The sequence below is a fragment of the Xiphias gladius genome, chromosome 24, assembly GCF_016859285.1.
Source record: "Xiphias gladius isolate SHS-SW01 ecotype Sanya breed wild chromosome 24, ASM1685928v1, whole genome shotgun sequence".
Lineage (NCBI taxonomy): Eukaryota > Metazoa > Chordata > Actinopteri > Istiophoriformes > Xiphiidae > Xiphias > Xiphias gladius.
In genome coordinates, this window is record NC_053423.1 from 14,429,481 (window position 1) to 14,449,868 (window position 20,388).

At 39.9% G+C, this 20,388-nt stretch overlaps 2 protein-coding genes across 2 annotated transcripts; one reads left to right on the forward strand and one right to left on the reverse strand.

Moving 5' to 3' along the window:
* Positions 1 to 378: 378 nt before the first annotated feature.
* On the forward strand, positions 379 to 12,012 carry laptm4b (lysosomal protein transmembrane 4 beta). Its single transcript, XM_040122778.1, has 7 exons — positions 379 to 644; positions 2,164 to 2,281; positions 4,575 to 4,648; positions 4,790 to 4,912; positions 5,381 to 5,479; positions 7,514 to 7,609; positions 11,761 to 12,012. Exons 1-7 carry the CDS (start codon positions 552 to 554, stop codon positions 11,833 to 11,835), a joined length of 678 nt encoding a protein of 225 aa, XP_039978712.1. The 5' UTR covers positions 379 to 551; the 3' UTR covers positions 11,836 to 12,012.
* A 4,590-nt stretch (positions 12,013 to 16,602) lies between these two features.
* Positions 16,603 to 19,337, reverse strand: rpl30 (ribosomal protein L30). Its single transcript, XM_040121044.1, has 5 exons — positions 19,253 to 19,337; positions 19,087 to 19,137; positions 18,454 to 18,599; positions 17,466 to 17,596; positions 16,603 to 16,705 (listed from the first exon to the last, which is right to left on the reverse strand). Exons 2-5 carry the CDS (start codon positions 19,105 to 19,107, stop codon positions 16,653 to 16,655), a joined length of 351 nt encoding a protein of 116 aa, XP_039976978.1. The 5' UTR covers positions 19,108 to 19,137; positions 19,253 to 19,337; the 3' UTR covers positions 16,603 to 16,652.
* Positions 19,338 to 20,388: the final 1,051 nt, after the last annotated feature.

Sequence of the window (20,388 nt, forward strand, 5' to 3'; positions counted from 1 at the left end):
TCAACACTGCAAAGGAAATAATGAAACTGTCCTGTATATTGAGGGTCAGTAGGGGCCCAACGGCAAATGTTTGCCCCGGGCCCTGCCAGGAGGTTAATCCGGCCCTGGCCCTAACGTCCGATTTCACCCAGTTAAAAACTGTCACAAACGGGGAAAACTTTAAATGCCGCTCCGCTGACTGAGATACGTAAAACCTCGGGTCTGGAAGACAGAAAGCATCGTGTCAGATCCGAAACGTGTTTGCGTGATCGTACAGCCTTGTACACCCATCAACCGTCCAGCCCCCCCCCCCCGAGCTCGGGCGAAAAAAAAAAAAAAAAAAAATCCTCCGGCGGTCACGTGACTCCGGGATGAGCCAGATTAACGGCTCTCCGTTTGCCAGGAGTCCACTTGCAGAAACGGGCGACCGTCGGTTCAAACGCACGCTGGATGTGGCGGTCCTAGCGCCAAGCACGCCGACTATCCCGTCTCTTTTCAGACGTTGTAGACTTGAATCATTAGGTTTTCGGCAGCCTTCATGAACTAGCTTGAAATTCGTGGCAGGATCAAAGATGATTTCGCCGTGGGACCGGTGGTACTCGACGAGCTGCTGCCTCTGCTGCCATGTACGGACGGGCACCATTATTCTGGGAATATGGTATATGGTAAGTCATATTTTTCAACATTTATCATTCGGTGTCAGGCCCACATAGATTCAAATATGGCTTAAAATGTGGAATATGCGATGAAATATGTCATAAATATCAAGTGCCATTGAGTTTTGCAGCAAAAAGCTAAGTTAGCTAGCCGCGGCTTTTTTTTCCATTTGTTTTTCGGCTCTCATTTTTTGATTTGCCATTTTGAGGATGCCCTCGGTTGTAGATCAAAATAACCGATTTAAACTACAGTGTCTGCTTATTTTGTCGCCGACATCGCCAGTCAAGGCTCATTTCATGGCTGCTCTGATCCATTTTCATCACATCTAAACAACATATTGACAATTTTTTGGCCATACATTTACTTTCCCTTTGAGATGTGTTGTGTTGATTTGCCGTGTTGAAGTGATCTCAGCAGCCCATCTCATTTAATTTGTCCTACATTTGTGATGGTTAAATATAGAGTTTGATTCTGTTTTTACCCACGGGATAACCTAAAGTTTTAAACATAGTTCAGTAAGCCTGGTAAATCCCTGACCTTTAGTAAGCATTAGTCCCCCTCTTTGACCCTACTACTAATCAAATATATGTCGTCAAACCGAGCCAAGGCCAGAAAAAGCAACAAATGTCTCCATAAATAAGATTTTTTGACGTGAGGTGAAAAGTCATATATAAGACTGATAACGTCCTTTTATGTATTTTTTTCTAATCATGCAGGTAGGATAAATGCTGCAGTGACCCTGCCCATGACCTTATATCAACACCAGTGTTTAAATGTATAAACATTAGAGCTGAAACAATTAGTCAACTGTAAAATTAGGAATAACAGAAAATTAATACACAGCACTTTTCTCTATTTATATGATTTTAAGTTAAACTGTGAGCTGTCATCCCAACAAAACAAGTCATTTGAATGTCACCTTGGGCTCTATGAACTCATGGACAGTATTTTTCACTATTTTATGACATATTAAACAATTAAGCCAAAAACGAATAAATAGACTAAATTATTAGATACATAGAAATAATCGTTAGTTGTGGCTCTAACGCGATATCATGATGCTTCAGTACAGTTTTGTCCAGCAGATCTATCCATAGTCAGCAGTTGGCCTGTATCATATCTTAAAGAGCAACTAAATTCAGAAATGTATCTTAGTCTTTACCTCCCCGTAGTTACTTTTTCATTTGAATTACTTGACTCCCACACCAAGAAAAAGCTCCGGCATCATTATTTAAATCTAGTATTCTGATCCATTAATTCTGAGTTGTTACATACAGTGACAACTGCACCGATATGAAAGTGGTAACACTTTTATTTTAATGTACTATGGAGCATTATGTTATATGAGGTCCGTCTTTAATTTTAATCTTTTTTGTTGTTGATGTTTTTGTCAGACAGTTGCCACAGATACAAAGGAACTTCTGAAAGGATAATAAACCTAAGTACCTGAAGGTTAACCCAAGAAAGTGAAAATGGGTAACTCCACTGTGAAATATAGTATTAATATCGGTTTTCATTTCCCCACAGCTCATCAATGCAGTGGTCCTACTCATCTTGTTGTCGGCTCTCAATGACCCAATTCAGTACCGCTACCACCTTACCAGCTCCGAGCTGGGAACTGACATTGATGTCATGGACGATGCAAGTGAGTGCAACTAATCCCCTCACTGTTACATGTCCGACTTTGTATAAGTTGTCTAGTGTTATAATAGATTATTTAAACTGTCCTCAATGATGCATTTTGTTATCTTGCATTACTAATGACTGAAAGAAACTAGAGCGGAAACAATTAGTCAGCAGAAAATTAATCTGCAACTATTTTGATAGTCCATTCATCATTTGAGTGATTTTTGAAGCAAAAGTGCCAACAGTTGCTTGTTTATATTGCTGTAAACTGATTATCTTTGGGATTTAGACTTTTGGTCAGACAGACTAAGACAGTTGAAGACATTACCTCGGGCTCTGGGAAACTGTGCAGGGAAGTTACAGAGAAAACAACTAATCGATAAATCGGGAAATATTCAGCAGATTTATCAATATTGAAATTTATTGTAAGTTGAGGCCCAAAAAAACATTTTCAGTTCTTCCATCATTCAAGCCCCCCAAGATTACACCTAAATGGTATGTAACTGTTTTTATTTTCCTTTTTTAAACACTAATTGCCCATTCTCAATAACCCACTTACAAAAATTCTTCTTTTCTTCCCCTCCTATTGCTCCTGTTAATGCATTCCAAAAATGCAGTTAAATAATTCAATGCATGATTATTCAAATATTCCACCAGAGTAAAACACAAAAAATAAAGATTAAAAGACAGATTGATTCTAAAATTGTCTGTTTGTATTGGACATCAATCCAGAGGTGATGGGTGAAATGGCTGAGACCTCTGCATTATGTGTTGTCGAAAAAAGACTCAAAACCCTGACTTTGGCGTTTCCTTTTAAAGCATTCTTTTGTTTCCAGTACAGATTCAGTTGACAGATTTAAGTAAAGAGCTAGACAACAGTGTCAGAGGCAAATGTTTTAATCTCAATACCACAGTATCAATATTTTATAAAAGTTAACATTTATTTCACTCTGTTTGAACAGTCTGATAAATGAAAACATTTGAAATTTTAAGTGAAAAGTGACTATGAACAGTCAAACTTAACACACAAGATGTCAACACTCAAGATGTGGCATTAACTAGAATCCTAGACAATATCAAGTTTCAAGGCTCCGGAACAATGTTCTTTGGATGCATTTCCAAGCTCTGCCAGAGAGAGATGAAATCAGCAGCATGTCCATATAGCCCCGTGTGTTTCTGCATCTCCCAAATCACGTCTCCTCTCTGCCCACCACAGGGTCGGCACCATAGAGAGCAAATCAGAGTGCATGCGTATTTTCAGTGTTTCCCCTCCAGCAGCTATCATCATCACAGTCGCCTCTGGAACGCCACAGACCCTGTCACTGGCTACGCTGATTAAAAAGGACTGCTCTAATTCTCCATCGGATTAAAACGGCCATCTTGACTGACTCCCCCTCGGATAGTGTTGTGGCTTGTGCTGCATCAGTCAAAGATTTTGAAACGGTGGGAAAGGATGGAGACAAGGTGGTGTTATGGTCTTGTAATATGCAGGTGCATGTGTCAGTAGTACCAGTGTCACTGTGATCATATGCAGAGAAATCCTGAAATTAAAACTCAGATGCGTGGATGACGTGTGTGGGGGGAGAAAGGGATGGCACTGCATTTATGTATGCATGTATTGTTTATATATAGTATATGTGACAAGTGTGTGTTTTTTCTAGGGTATGTGTCAAGGGATTAAGATGGAAGGGAATCATCATTTCCTGGGTCTTAACACAGTATCAATGCTGTAATACTCAATGTTGCTGAGTGTAAGGGGAAAACCGACAGTTGCACTCAGTTTTTCGTGTTTTGTATTTTGTAAAGTCATGGAAAGTGTTGCTTTCTTGCTAACAAAAACTACCAGAGATGCATTGACTCCAATGTTTTTCACAGTAAGCACTGAGTCCGATCACCAAGTTCAGTAACTGCCAAGACCGCATTGTGATCTAGGATCCTTTTTACGCATCTGTACATGTACAAATATCCTGGCTTACTTTGTTGCTGTGAGTGCTACGAGTGTCTCATCGGTCACATTTCACAGCTGTAATGTGAATGTGAGAAGGGTGTTAAATTTTGTCAAATTTAGCACCTGTTGCATAACAATTATTCACATGCCAATCATGTTTTGTCCAACGCAGATTGGGTGCCAAAAATAGTGAGGTTACTTTAGGTGCTTTGTTTTGTATAAATCCATGTCCCCATAAAGACTTTTGGATTACATCAGTGCATTCAAGGTTCCAGTGAAATTATATGTTTTCTGCTGTTTTTCACTGGTAAACTAGATAATCTATCCTCACCTTGTTCTGTTTGTTTGTGTTTTCTCTCTGCAGATATCTGCATAGCTACTGCAATATCCCTACTCATGATTCTTATATGTGGCATGGCAACATATGGTGCTTACAAGGTAAATAAACAATACAAATGATAAATATTTTTTTTAAAAATGAAATTGTTAGCCTGACACAATCAGTAACAGATGTATGATAAACAAACTCAAACTATGCTGTTTGAGTTTCCTAATCATTTTTCAATCTCTTTTGTGAAGCAACATGCTGCTTGGATCATTCCATTCTTCTGCTACCAAATCTTCGACTTTGCCCTTAACACACTGGTAGCCATTAGCGTGGTGGTTTATCCCAATACGGTGCAGGACTACCTCCAGCAGCTGGTGAGGACCAGTTCACTCTTCACAACTAAAACACCTACCTAAATGACATCTTATTAGGCTGGATGATTCGTTTCTTCTTAATGGGAAAGACAAAATGTTGTCAAGTTCTACAATGCCAACCATATGAAATCAAGGAGTAGTTCACTGCTTTTTAACTAAGTTTGTGATAACTGTTCAGCAAAAAAGCAGATTCAGGAGTTAGTGCTTCATCTGGTGATCAGCACTGCTAAAAAAGAGGCATTCAGTGAAAAAAGACCACCCGGGCATGAACACAGGTCTTAGTTATGCAGATTCAGTGTCCATTTTAGACTCTTTGTTTATTAAGGACTTAAAGATGAAGTTTTGTCAGAATCTGATTTGAAGAAAGGCCACTTTGTTACTTTCTGTCTCACATGTGTCTTCAATGATTTTTGTTTCACTCCTGACATTGATTTATTTTAATTTATCTTCCTCTCTCCCTTCCTTCAGCCGGGGACATTCCCTTACAAAGAGGACATCATGTCCACCAACAACATGTGCCTAGTTTTTGCGGTCCTCCTCTTCATTGGCTGCATCCTCTCCTTCAAGGTAAGTCTACAGAGTCTCTGTATCATTGCAGGTTCTCCCAGTCTGCCTAGCTTTGGCCTTTTTTGTCTGCATCAAAAATCCATCATCCTTCAGCATCCATCTGAATGACAACTAAAACTGTACAGATGCATTGAAACTTTTAGAACATAATTATATATGCTACACATTGTCACAGATTACACACCAACTGAAAATGTCTGCCTTTTTTTAGAGACTTGCTCATCATATTGCGAAGTGACTAAAGCAATTAAGTTAAACACTGTGCACATCTCATAGCAGTATGAACCATATGGCATCTATAATGAATCTGCCAGTGTGAACATCTCCTTTATCAATGTTCTTCATGAGATTATCACACAGCCAGAGAGCAGCGGGTCAGGGGCAACAGAAAACCAACTCCTGTCAAGCTAATTCCCCCTTAATGAATTTATGATTCTCCAGGCGCTGCTATGCTCTGGGGCTCAGGGACGAGATGGGATATGAAGGTGCAGTCATCTGTACAATCAAATCAAGTTGTTTCTCCTCTAAGCTCAGATTGGAAATGTTCTTGGCAGATACTCAAAGCAAGAGCTGGGGTTTTATGATAGGAAGCAGCCACTGGAAGCTTTTTAGAAATTTTTAGAGCTTTGTTGCACAGAGTATGTGGGGTAGTCGAACTGCTTGTTGCTCCAAAATTTCGTATTAAAGATCAAATATAGGTGTGTGCTTACTCAAAACATATAATCTTGACATTTGCCAAGCAAAATCAATAGAAACTCATTTTTGTTGATGGGCTGCATATGCAGTGTATCAGCTACTGTTCCCTATGGTGTTGATAATTGATTCTGTCCCCTGGAAATGGGCCAAATCTGTAACCTCAAGGACGCATCCAGCTTCCAGCACAGAGGCAGCACCTGCTAAAGTTCCTGCTGAAGCCAGTGTCCTCCACTTGACTCCACTTGGCATAAATGACAGATACAGACAGACAGTAAGAGGGAGAGAGGAGAGAATGTGGATAAGAGAGAGGGATGCGGCAGCTACCGAGTTGTAGGTAGATAGAAGCTTGGATGAATAAAAAAAGAGACAGTATTAGATACTGTTGAATGTAAATGCCCAAGTTGTTCAACTCAGAATTCGTAGCACTGTGTACTGTCTGCCAGAACATTGCCTCTCTTATACAACATTGTTGTTGTACCTCTCAAACAGAATGGTTATTTTATTTCAAGGACAGAACTTTTTTTATTAAATGTACCGTTTGTACCTTGTTCTGAAGTATATTGATAGAACGTATAGGTTAAATGAAGACTGCAGAGGCAGACTGTTCAGTCAGCCTACCAAAATAAAACTTATTGGAGAGTGGAGAGTAACCTGAGGTATTACCTTAAAACCCCCAAAACAAAATGGTCTGTTTTATATGATCGTGGTAACAAGTTGAACTGATCATGTACTACTGTTCGCTGTATTATCAACATTACTAGCGTTTTTTTTTAAAGGTACAATTGTGCTTACAATACTGTGGTGCATAGTGATTAAGTTGACCTCAGTTTAGAGTTGGTATCGCAGTGAGGAGGTCAACTCAGCAGATGGTAAAGTGATTGCCTAGCAGTCCGCCTGCCTTGCTGGTTGGTCGGTTGCTCTTACTGCTGGAAGAGGTACCGACTCAGCAGGCTCCTCACACATACACACAATGAACCTCCTGTTCTTCTGCCAAGTCAGACAAACCTAAGCCTCAGTGCAGGCATAGCCTTACTGAAACAAGAGATGCCTGATAAGTTGCTTTTGGTAAAATGTTGGAAATGTTCACAGATAAAATTATCCTCTTTTTTTTTTTAACTGAATTGAATTGCCATGTGTCCTTGCATGTCTTGATGTTCACAAAGATAGCTGTTATATCACAGTCTTTTTGAAGTATTGATATGATGCATCTGTGCTTTCATCATCCCTAAATTTGATGAATGGATAAGATCGTAGCAAGCAGCATTAGTAATAATGAAAAATGGAGACAGTGTTGCTAAAGGTCATTGTGTCTTCTTTGTTTTCACCTCCCGGGGACAGGCCTACCTGATTGGCTGTGTGTGGAACTGCTACAGATATGTGAGTGGCAGGGGCACCACAGAGGTCCTTGTTTATGTCACCACCAACGACACCACGGTGAGTCTCCACATCCACCTGCCAGCTCCTCACCTCAAGGACATACTGAAAATCCTCCATCCGCAAATCATAATATAATTGCATTGGCACAGTGTTGAACCCCCCCCTTTTTTTTTTTTTTTTTTTTTTTTGGCTTAGCAGCTTTCAGTTCATTAGAGGTAAAGGCTTTGAAAAGTCATTGTTATCACTATGTGACTTGATTACAGTGTATAAAATGCTACATCTGAGGTTTTACTGAGCTATACTAAAACATAGACTATACTTACTTTTGTATGTTATTGCAGTTCAATGAGTTGATACCTCTAAATGTACAAGGTAAGGATTCTAGAATAAGCAGATATTTCATTTTTAAATGCAAAATTCTCAAAAAACCTCATTAACCTCAACCTCAGATTTGAGAAGTTAAATCAATCCATACAACGCAAGAAAACGTGAATGATTTTCTGTTCAGTTTGGGAAATAATTTCTCCAGTAAGAAATGCCTTATAAACTGGACAGTTTTCCGCATTCACAGATGTCACATTACTAAGGAGGAAAAAGTACAACCTTCACCTCACAACCGATATGATAAAATTTTATTGACTGTTTCAAAATAAGAAAAGGATGTACAACTTATCGTCTGTTGAAATCTCTTTATTTACATTTTGAATATTTAAAAAAATCTAAAATTAAAATTCCCAAAATGAACTTGAAAAAAGTATTTTCTGAAAGTATTTACCCCATGCCTCAATATATTGCAGTCACCAAGTTATTTCACATGTCAAATAACTTTTCCATTTTCAAGAGGTTCAGGTTAGTGTGGTCTTGCTATTAAATTACTAGAATAGATTTCATGTCACTGTCCCTACATACATGTACAGGTGAAGCAGCTATATTTATAGTATTTTAACCATGAATTCATTCTTGTCAGAGTAAAAATTAAATGAGAATGAGAATCCACAGATAACAATGTTTGTACAGGATTTGCTTAATATTAAGATAACCAAGAAATTAAGACTTATATAAGGTGATTAAATGCATGAAAGTGTAAACTGTTGACTCATTAAAAGCCTACACATATTACTTTAGGAGTGGTATTGCATATTATCAGTAGAGCGGTGCTGTGAAGTAAATAATAGTAATTCATAGAACCCCTACATTTTTTCCTTAGAGTATATCATAGACACTGGTAGAATAGCGTACACTCTGCAGTGATACACTCCAGTGAAAATGTCCAGGGTCCAGATTCTGCTGTCTACACTCTGTGTCAGTTGTGTGACAGTAAGTCACTTGACACTTATGGTGCAGGTTGCTGTACAGTAGGTACTGTAGGTCATCCTGAGGTGCGATTGGCTGGTTAGAGCCGAGTGTCGTCCATTCCTCCGTGTTGACTCAGGGTGCTTCTTAGAGGCTTTAGCATAGTCAGAGGTTTCCATTTGTCTGTCTGTCTGTAATCCTCCACACTGATACATGAGACATTAATCTGTCTCACACCCGCTGTCCGCTCAGTACGTAGCATTTTCATCTGTCTGTCACTTTGTCCTTGTGTTGTTGTGGCCCTGGTTCACTGCTGACGTTTTTCACCTTATGAAACAGACTCTACAGACAGGAGCTAATCAAGCAGGGTCTGATATCGTATTATGTATCATGTGGCCTTTGAGCAAATATTGGATATCTGTTTTGTCCACTGCAGATATAATGGAGGACAGACATGGAGGGAAAGGACTTGGATGTTTTCCACAGCCAAAATTTAAGAGGAAGAACTTAAACAGAAATTTTGTGTGTATAGATGGATAAATGTATACTAGAAAATCAACTGTTTATTCAGATTAATAAGGAGCATTAAAGACATGTGAAATTAAAAAAACAAAACAAAATGAAACAAACAGCTGAAGCAAGTGGGTCAAAGTGAAGAACACAGGACGAGCTGTGTGAATTTTAATTAGAGAAGTATCTAATAGTACCCTAATGCAACAAATATCTGGGGCACATTGTTTAAACAAGTGAACAGCTTTCTGAATGGTGTTGATATGGTTTTATTAGGGCATTCCCTCTCCCCACACACAGTGGAGAATGAATAGAGCACTCCATCTATTTTTACTATTAGAAGCCAGCAGTGTGTCCAAATGGCTTTTTGCAGCCTCGCACATCAAGTACCCAGCTGCTTATCTGCCCTGCTTTTATATAAATGCCATTAAAATGCACAAGGGTCGTCTCTCTCTCTCTCTCTCTCTCTCTCTCTCTCTCTCTCTCTCTCTCTCTCTCGCTCGCTTTCCTCCCTCCTCCCCCTCCTCCTCCTCCTCTCTCTATATCTCTGTCCGTCCCCCCTCTCTTCTTCTGGACATGTTACATAATAGTCTGCTTGTCCACTTCATTTCAAATCCTCCCTGTGATGTGTTTTCCGGGCCTCCCTGGCTGTTTCACAATTCCATCCCCTCTGAGAATATTCTCTCTCTCACTTTCTCCCTCTCACTGAATTAGCAGCAGGGCTGGTTTTATAACACCATTTACAGAGAAAGACCTCTGGTAGAGAGAAAGGCAGTCTGGCCTGTAAAGCAGATGCGTGTATGGATGTTATTCTTGCAGCTAGCAATGCCTTCTATAGGGATGGAGTATAAAGGGCTTGAAAGAATCAGGGGGAAACACGCATTAGTGACTAAAGCTGCGTCTGAAATCACTTCCTATTTACTATATAGTGAAATATATTCACTGTCCCTTAGAAATTCCGTCAATAGAATGAAAAAAGATGTGTCCACAGCATGTAAAACACTTTTCAGATAACAACGCCAGTGCATTGCATTGGATTTTGCAGAAAATGATGATTTATAGTATCCAAAATCTCATATACTGGTCACTATAGATTAACTACTGTATGTTTATTACAGTCATTAGTGAATGAACACAGTAGTTAAAGCTTAAAGTGAGTTTATGTAAATTTTGCATAACAGCAGCTTCTTTAATTACAGAAAAATAATTCAAACGTCATGTGACAGCAGCAAAAGTAGAGAATTCAGTAATGTCAGTAACACAGCAATTTCTATCTATGTCTGCTAAAATGGGCTAACGTTAGCCACTATAAACTACTGGTTTATACCAGAAAAAACCCTGAGTGTATTGGGTTGACGAATGGAGCATTTTATTGCTTGTGAATTCAAATTTTCTTTTGTAAGAAGAAGATTGTGTTTTTCCTACTTTCACAGGTAACATAGTTCACTTTAAGTATCAAAGCTGGAATACAAAGCTAGGAGTTAATACGTATTATGAAATAAAGTATGTGTAGAATTTGAGCAACGATCAACTGTGTGCAACAACATAATGTAAGCTCAAAGCTCCACTTATTGGCTTTTGGGAGCATTCAACCACATCTCGCAGACTTCTTCAGCAGTGGAGCTGGCTCAGGTGTTATCGTGTGACCTGAGAGTAGAACAACCCCTTTTTGTCACGTAACTGAAGTTAAACCCTTACACCACGTGCTGCCGTCTGAGCCATCTAAATTTGCTGAAAAAGAGCTTAAGATGTTGTTTAAAGCTGTGAAAAACCTGGAAGTGGATCTTTGAGCTTTGATTATTTTGTTAAGCAAAATATAGCTGGTAGTTACAGTATATGGCAATTTATACATAATTTTATGGATAAGATGTCACAGAACTTAGCTTTTTCGTGCTGAGCAAAATATTACATTAGTCTTTTAATTCCTGTGTTGTGTCCTTAGTTTATTTTTATAATCTTTTCTAGAATTGTTTCATTAGTTTTTAGTCAAGGGTAGTGAAAGCCGTAGGGAAAGGGGAAAATCCTGCAGTACCTCGCACATACAGCACAATGGATTATTGTAGGAATCCCTAGACCTGTATAGTTGATTATTGTTGTGCAGTGGTGTGGTTTCAAATCCTGTGTGCTGATTTTGTTTTCATTTTTGCTGGTCACACTCTGTAGTTTCATGAGATCTAAAACTACAAAAATAATCAGATGGTTATGTTTTTAATTTTATTGAAAAGACAAGCAGTTTTGGAGGACAGCTAAATGTTTTCAACCATTTACTATCACTATCACCAGTTCAGGAACATTAAATATTTACCGTGTTACTCGTATAAGGCCATACAGCAGAACAGAATAGAGGATGTATTTGAGGTATGAGTTTGGACTGAGCCCCCTTTTGGTTCTCCGTTCCATTTCAGGTTCTGCTGCCACCATACGAGGAGGCCATTGCCATCCCACCCAAGGAGCCTCCTCCCCAGTATATGGAGGCATGAGAGATGTCCTCGCTGCTGGACCCTATACCCCATACACCCCCAAACACCCCCCACCCCAACAACTTCCACATCCCTCGCCAACAGCAGGACCTCCGACGCTGGCTGGACCATGTTGAAAAAACCGAGGAAAAACATTGTCTTGGATGTTGGTATCAGCTTGGATTCCTGCCAATTTTAGGATAGATTAGGCTGACCCTGAGCCAGTATTACCATCAACTCTGCCCCCCTCCTCCATCACCCCTGGTTGTTGTGATGTATTGTCCCCCCCTCTCGTCTGCTCTGTCCTCCTCAAAGGACAGTATCGCAGCAAGTTTGAGACCGCTCCCAGACCATTAACAACCCTCCCTCTTGGCAGCTGCAGTCCCCTGGCGGCATCTAAACTCATGCACACCCTGAACACTCTGTCCCAATTTAATTTGCACTTTTCTTTGAGTGAAACATGCACCCACCGGCCTGGCCACCAACTGTTAGCCCCCGATACTGTGAATCTCCCTCGTGGTCTTTTTGTGGAAACTAACTACCTGAAGAGAGAGAGCGCAGAGATAGAGAGAGAGAAGGAAAGCGACATACGTAATCAGTTATGCAAGAGCACTTTTTTCAGAAATTGACAAATTTCCTTCATTGAATGTAATGTCGGGGTATTTTTGTATGACTTTTTGTATAACAGTAAAAACTGAGAGAAAAAGAAGTGAATAGTGAAAGGCGTTGTGATAAAATATCATCGGTGTACTAATGTAGCTCGTCCTGCAGGAAATCGTATCGTAAAGGTTCCTTGACCAATAACAACTACGTCTGCCTTTTTTATCCATGTAACACTCTGTCTGTAAACCTGCAATCCATCGACTGCCAGTGAAAACCTTGTTCACCTGTTGATTTCAGTCAGTCTGTTCCAGTTTGCCTTCCTGCCCCTTTTCATGAACCGCTCCAAGAGCTCAAAAGACTCATTGATGTAAGCATCCAGTGAAGCATTTATCACAAACATAAATGCTTTGCACGTTCACACACTACAGATTCACATCCAAACATGCAATACATATAAAAAGTAAGATGTGTAAACATTAATGTGTGGAAACGTTACGGTTCAGACGTCTGTCCTGTGTCCCTGTGGAGTTGCAGATGCAACAGCATTGACTGTGTCTTTATTGTTTGTTTGTTTTTTTTATGGATTATGGTGTATTATCTGATCTTTTGAGTTGAGCTAACTTAGCTGGACTGAGGGCATTTTCCTATAAAGACGACGTGACGTGCTGCTGCACATGCAGAGACTGCATGCATGTGTATGTTTGTGTGTGTGTCTGTCTGCTCACCTGCACGCTATGTGTGGCATTATGATGTTAATTCTAGGTCCTTTTAAATGTAGTAACTTTTTTTTTTTTTTTGGCACATGCAGTGATATCATGTATGGATATTTCCTGTGCTGGTGACCTTTTTGACATTAAGGATGAATGGGGATCTAAAACATTGATTTAGCATTGCATAGTAGCACAAAATCGATAAACAGTATATGAAGCTAGTTAAACAGTGCAAATGCTTGTCTTTTGCCTAGAACTAGGCAATCTGTTGAGCATTATTAGAATTAATAATGGAACAAGTAATAATCCTATTCTTTTCATATAATTCGCAAGTAGTATTTGTTATCAACAGAAAAAAAAAAAAATAGAGTTACAGACCATGCAATACTGCATTCAACCACTTGTTAGACTTGGAAATAGCCGTACCATGAAGTAGTATTTATCCATTTGATAATAATGCTGTAGTTGATAATGTAGCCCTTTGTTGACCCCTTCAACATGTCCCTGTGTGAATTATGACCACTGCTTCTGCAAATCCAACAAAGCTGAAAATGAAATTGCACTTTAAAGTCAGCGTGAGCTCACCGCAAACTTTTCTTCATCTTTACCATGTTATGCTGTAGCTAAGTGGTTCTAATACAATCAGCCACTGATGTCTGGATGATACGAGATTCCAAAATATAACATTTAAAAAATATATATATATATCAAAATCAATATTTACACTGTGTGATGTGACTGAAAAGTTGCAAGAGCTGACAGATTCTCGCGTGACTGAAGGGGAAATTTTGAGCCGAGTCGTGCAGGGTTTAGAGGAAAACGCTTGTATCTGGACGAGAGGTTGTTTGATGCCTCATTTTATTAGAATCACTCAAGACTGTTCTCCATCGCTTTCCATTCCCTCACATCCTCTTGTTGGATCTGCATGAGCTCATGTCTTCAATTCTGAATAATAAAAAGCAAAATCAACCTGTGTCTGCTGCCGGACTTATTTATTGAGTCATGTTTTTTTTGAGTCAAGCAATATTTATGAAGTTGAGTTCACATACAGTATGAAACATTTAAATAAGCCAGTTACCCAGAGGAGGCCTGGGAGATGAGGGGGAAAAAAGCCCTTTATCAGGATAAATTTAAGGCATGTAGCAGTTCTTTTCAGTGTCTACTGTGGAGTCATGGACCCGAGGAAAAACTTACATTAGAAGTGGGTTTTACAATCTTCCTGAAATTGAGTTATCTGGTTATTGGAGCAGGATGCAGCTAACAGCACGCCCGTCCTATTCAAATTACAGGGTGTCTGTGGCTTGTGATAAGGGATTTGGCATCTTGGGAAACAAGGCTCAGCGAAAATTAAAACGCATCGTAGGTTAAAAACTGAGCGCAGATGCTCAGCAGCAAGGGCTGACCGGATTGATTAAGCACCACGAAATTATTCCTCAGTCAGTACATAACCAGTATTCAGATGAGACATTCATCACATTCCCTCTGTTGTTTAAAACACAGGACAAACTAGTCACAGTTCATACAAATGCTGCACTTTCTCTGCACATGGAGCAGAAACAGCTCTAAACCTCGTTATTAGATCATGCTAGTTGACTCCCAGCTCTCACAAGATTGTTCAAAGATTACATTATTATACAGACAGTCGAGTTTCAAAAAAAATGGGTGTCATGCTGACGTGCGTGCCCACCCTGCTGCCCTCAGAGACTCAGTATCCCTCCGTCTGCCCAGTGCGGATGAACGAGCTGGCAGATAAGCAAGAATTTACCCGCCCGCCTCAAAATGGAGGCTGGCTTTACCTTGGGTCTGACAGTAGGCTACCAGACAGACACACTCACCTACTTTCTGCCACTGGGACAGGGCGGGGGGGCAAACAAACAAACAAAAAAACTAGTGGGACACATTCTGTCTCTTTTCTTACTGAAATGCTTGTTGGATGCAGAAAGAGGGTTGTACAATGACATCAGATTCAAAAAGGGGAGATATTTGTGAAAGAGGTCATAAAATGCAAAATCTGTTGGCAGAATTCCTTTGACCTGGATGATATTCTGATATAGGATTAGGATACGATTTTATTACCCAGCAGAACACCTCCATGCTCCGTAAGTATGGTGCAGATTGTTCATACTTGTTCTTTAAGATCTTATTCTGCCACGTCTTTAGATATTGTCCTCATTTGGAGCGGGGAATCTGCTGCATGTGAAACAGATCATCTGGGATGATTTCATTCGATTTAATTGGGAATCAAGAAAAAGGATTAGGGGAGCAGTGAGTGGAAAAACTGGGCCAAACCACTCGATGGATGATGGACAGCTTATGTCGCTGTCTCTGGGTAGATGCACCGGCCCCTGTAGGCAGCAAGCTTATGGTATAAAGCATGAAATCTGATACTGACATCTATGGGATTAGTTTATGATATCATACCTTGCCAAGTCATGATTCTTACCTTTCAGTGACTTGGTTGTCAATTTTCCAGGCATTGTATTTAATGCACACATTCATATTAACCATTTATAGTTGATAACACTCTGGCAAATCCGCACCAAATGACCAGGGATGTGCCAACAAATGAATTTAAAAAACTTTTGATGCTTACGTAAACATCTCAATTATTTGAATAGGAGCCAAATTTCAAAGTTGTACGGAGCGTCTTTTTAATATGATTTATAAGCATATATACATTTACCACTGTCACTGGAAAAATAAAGTTGCAGATTCATTCCATGACTTGTGTGTTCAGAGCTCAAATTTCTTGGGGTGCCCAAACTTTTGTATGGTGCCCCCCCTCTAAAATTGTGAAAAAAAAGAGAATACACTTATCTTGCTTAAAATGTTGAAAAGACATTTTGCATCTTTAACTTTATGCCTTTTGGAGATGAGATCATATTCTACTCACTCAACTATTCACAGTAACAAAGTTTGATCAGGGGTGCCCAGGCTTTTTCATGTCACTGTATTTATGAGTTGAAGGACATCAGAGGCTGCTGTCACACTGTAAAGCCTTTAATACCTCTGAAAGGAGAGTGTCCTTACTCGATTACAGTCAACAGGCGGCAGCTAATACAGCAGGCGGTCATCCCCCAGGTTTATGTAAGTGAGAGAAAAAAAAAAAAAAAAAGCCCCTCAAATATGAGCAGTTGCGTAATTTTGCCATCAACGTGATAAGCAGTCAGTTGGAAGGATCATGATGGTTTAAACAGAAACTGATAATCCTGTCGTCATGCTCCGTGACACAAGTCTCTGAAGAAAGCTCTGCTGTTTAGAAAACTGGGTTTCCATCACTACTTGTCATCTTCTGACAGAGAGCGGAGGAAATCCCTTATACAAACCTTGTCATATTAAGCGGGGTGGGGGGATGGGTGTAAAGTCATCTGAGAAACCCAAAGGGCACACTGCTGCTCTCTGGTGGACACCTGCAGGACTAACACCATGTCTGGACAGGCAGTTGATAGTGATAAGAAATGAAACGATTGCGACGTGAACTTTTAACTCCGACTTTATTTATAACAACGGGGTGGGGGAACAGCTCTACTGAGGCTGTTGCTGCTGATCTGGCATGCTCCTGATGATGTCAGAATCGCCTGAAGAGGAGAAGATGAACAGAGTCAGTGGATTGAAATTAAAAATTGCCACATATACATTACAAAGACATCCAATTATATCCCCAGCATGAACAGCTAATTACTTTACGACCCACAAAAAAAAAAAATGCACAAAGTTTACATTATGAGAATAAATGTTAGCAACGGAGCATTCATTAACTGGCCAGAAAGCACTGGCAGCTCAACTGAGCAATCCAGCCAGCTATCATCTAGCGAAGCACTCGTCCTGAGCTGAACTACTTTGGGGAGCAGGTCCAGCAGGCTCAAAAATTTGTGAAGGAAACCAAGTGACAGGGAAAAAGAAAAAAAAAAAAAAGTACTACTAGTCCCAGCAGCTTGTCAACCAAAAAACAGGTTCACATAAGAAGCCCCCACATTACATTGTATATGCTGAATGTGTTAGTACTAGACTAACAATATACAGTAGTCCTAGGTACAGTACTCCATATTCTAGCATGAATCACTGAAACGTTGTGACGTGCTTGTAAACTCTGGTTCGCTGCTGATTAGTCATGTCAAACAGGCTCTCTGGGGCCGGTCTCCAAAGGCTAATGTCCATGCAACAATTTTGCTACGAGACAGTGACTGGCACAAACTTGTGTCAGAAAACATCCCATTAGTCCATTCAATATTCTAGCATGGACCCACTATATCAATTAATCTCATTTAGCTCTGTAGCCGATAAAAAGCTAAAAATAATCTACAGCAGATGCTGTCCACTACCAAGGCAGCTACCCACCGGGGTCACTGATCGCCAGCGTGCACACCCTGTAGTATTTGCCACAGGCTGTGCCAAGTTCAATGTTGTTTCCACTGTAGTGGTGGACACCAGTCTTGGCCAGCATGGCATAGTACTCGATCTCAGATTTCCTGGACAGAGCAAAGGGGCAAAGGAAATGTGAGTCAAAGCAGCAAATACACCATGAAAATAAGGTAAATTTAACTACAGACAGGACATACAAGTTAACAAATGCGTCAAAAAGGTGCAGACAAGCTGTAATACCCTAGAAACTCTTAGCCCTGATGTCTGACTGTACAAAAAAGTTGGATCAATGTAGTTAATAATTTGAAGAATCAGTGTGTGACCAATGTGTTACGTTATTAAAAAAAAAAAAAAAAAAATATGAAGATTTTAACCAACATGTGAAATCTTTTACAAAGTAATGTTATCCATGATCAATCTGAACAGTTCATTTGCATGTCATGTGACATGCAAATGAAAAGATCTTATTGTCAAAAAATGTGTATGTTGCACAACATTGAAAGCTGGCTAAATATGAAGCATGATAAAAAAATATATATACATTATATATATTAAAAAAAACAACTTTAAATCTTAAATAACATCCAATGTTTTGACTTTTGACCACTATGGAAACATGGAACAGGTCAGATGTAAATTGTGTCAAATCAGCATTGTCTTGGGCTTTTAATCAAGTGATCCATCTAGTTACGCTTCCTCCTAGGTAAAACAAGGCGATTTATGAGCAACCTGCACTACAAAGAATGACAATTTTATTAGTATTATAGCTTAAAGAGCACATTCTCCCTTTATTGTCCAGATCTATGATTTGACGTACTTCCTGTTTACAGTACCGACTGATGTTACAAACAAATTTTTATCGTATTTTATTTTTACCATATTTATTTACATAATACAGTAACTGAACTTTCATACATCAAACTCAAAGCTTAATGGTGCAGACTGGAGTCTTATCATTACACACCTGAGGGCAGGGCAGTTGTTGGCCAGGATGACCAGCTTGGCTTTTCCCTGGCGGATCATCTTCTGGGACTGTTTGTAGCCCAGGACGTATTTTCCACTCTTCATCACCAGCTGGAGCCGGGAGTTGATGGACTCCATGGACTTTTTCTGAACGAACACGGACACACATTTCTACAGTCAGCGACAGCACTTGAGCTACACAGCTAACTTTCGCCACTTCACCATCGTTGAGCTCTCAAAAAATAATTTAAAAAAAAAAAGCCAAACATGGTGGAAATATTAAATTGCATTTAACAAAGCACGCACAGGGAGGGCAGCATGTAAAGTATGTTAATGTACATTTGTATTAACTGTTGCTACTTCACTGACATTTTTCTGCTGTTGGATTTAGCAAACTAGCGTTAGCTAGTTAGCCGACGTCAGACAAACAGGCGGATGAACAACAATAAGAGAGAAACAGCAGACACAGGTGGCTTTAAACCTTTACAGCCGTATCAATTAAACGCTCCACTATACATGTTGAGTGCTACTAATAAGTTTATAAGGGCAGCTGCTGTGCTAGTTGGCAGGCCCTGACAGAAACACTTGTCCACGTGAAGCAGCGTGGGCCCCGGCCCGACCCCATCGAACTCACCGTCTTCTTTGCGGCGACCATGTTTACGGTTTAGTCCAGACACCGGCCAACCTGTGGGTGACAGGAGGGAAGGGGAAGGATTTTCGTTAAGGTCTGGATAGAAACAAAATGTCTAAATGTCGAGAAAACGGTGTGTTTTATTAAGAAAACGCGGAGCTCTTCTTACTGTGAGATGACTCCAATATGGCCTCGGAGAGAAAGGAAGGACCATGGTGCACTGCGCTGTAATCTCTCGGAGGGCCTGCGCAGAACAGCATTGCGCAGAACCCTCACTGCAGATGGTTTATCTGCAGTGATCATTGTTTGACAAACTGATCAATAACCAATACATAAAACCCATCTATTTCAAACAAAGAACACTTAAACAAGGTAATGTAAGGCAATTACATACTATAGGGGTATAGAGGTATTCCAGCCATGCAACAACAGTGTAAAAATACACCTATAAAAGTAAAAGCCTTGCATTCAAAACGTTATTCAAATAAAAGTACAGATAAGGCTGCAGTCAGTGGCTATTTTATTACACATACTGTTGAGTAGTTTTAATCTATGATCACATTTTATAAATTGATCATATGTTTTAGATGTAAAATCTAAATCTCAAAATTAAGTAGTTTTTTTGAGGTGTACTTTACTTGAGTTCTTCTATTTAACGCTACTTTGTGAATCAACTACACAACATTTGAAAGACTGTACTTTTTACTCCACTACATTTATTTGACAGATAGTATTTTTACATTGATTATTTATAACGCTCTGCCAGGGGCCTTTCTGCTGCAGTTCTCTTAATTTTAATTATTCAAGTAAATTTTTCTGCTCTTACTTTGGTACTTAAGTGAAATTATGATTTCAGGACTCTTCCTTATAAAGAAGTATTTCTACTGCGTGGTACTGTCTTTTTTCCCACTGGATATTACGCTGCCCCAATAGATAAGATAACTCTGGATTAAGATGCTTGCTCAAGGGCACACTGGCAGTGGGCCTAGTCTCACTTCCCCCCGCCCCTAGAGGTGGCCGCTGCACACTGACTGAATAATTTGTTTTCGTGCCTCCACCAGGCTCTTGGAAACAGCCTAAGTTACAGCGCACAACAAAAGCCCACGCTTCACCTGCGTGTCCAGCTGTTTAGAAAGTTGCCACCGCGACGCAAGGAGCTGTACGCATTTACTGGAGGAAGTACCGCGGTGCGCATTTACGCACGGGAGTGGAGGAATTTGACGGCCAGCCTGTCTTTTTGTTTCTCCATAGTTCTGAGTCCTCTCCGTTTACAGGGACAATATCTATGCACGACGTCATCAGAGC

What these genes read in the sequence shown, in the direction of transcription:
- rpl30 (XM_040121044.1), bottom strand. Translation starts at nt 19,107, where the DNA reads ATGGTCGCCGCAAAGAAGACG. An exon ending in AACAACTGCCCTGCCCTCAG is followed by an intron (nt 17,597 to 18,453) that starts GTGTGTAATGAT and finishes TGCTCTGTCCAG; the next exon opens with GAAATCTGAGATCGAGTACT. An exon ending in GCTGGCGATCAGTGACCCCG is followed by an intron (nt 16,706 to 17,465) that starts GTGGGTAGCTGC and finishes TCTCCTCTTCAG; the next exon opens with GCGATTCTGACATCATCAGG.
- laptm4b (XM_040122778.1), top strand. Translation starts at nt 552, where the DNA reads ATGATTTCGCCGTGGGACCGGTGGTACTCGACGAGCTGCTGCCTCTGC. An exon ending in CAACATATGGTGCTTACAAG is followed by an intron (nt 4,649 to 4,789) that starts GTAAATAAACAA and finishes TCTTTTGTGAAG; the next exon opens with CAACATGCTGCTTGGATCAT. An exon ending in GCTGCATCCTCTCCTTCAAG is followed by an intron (nt 5,480 to 7,513) that starts GTAAGTCTACAG and finishes TCCCGGGGACAG; the next exon opens with GCCTACCTGATTGGCTGTGT.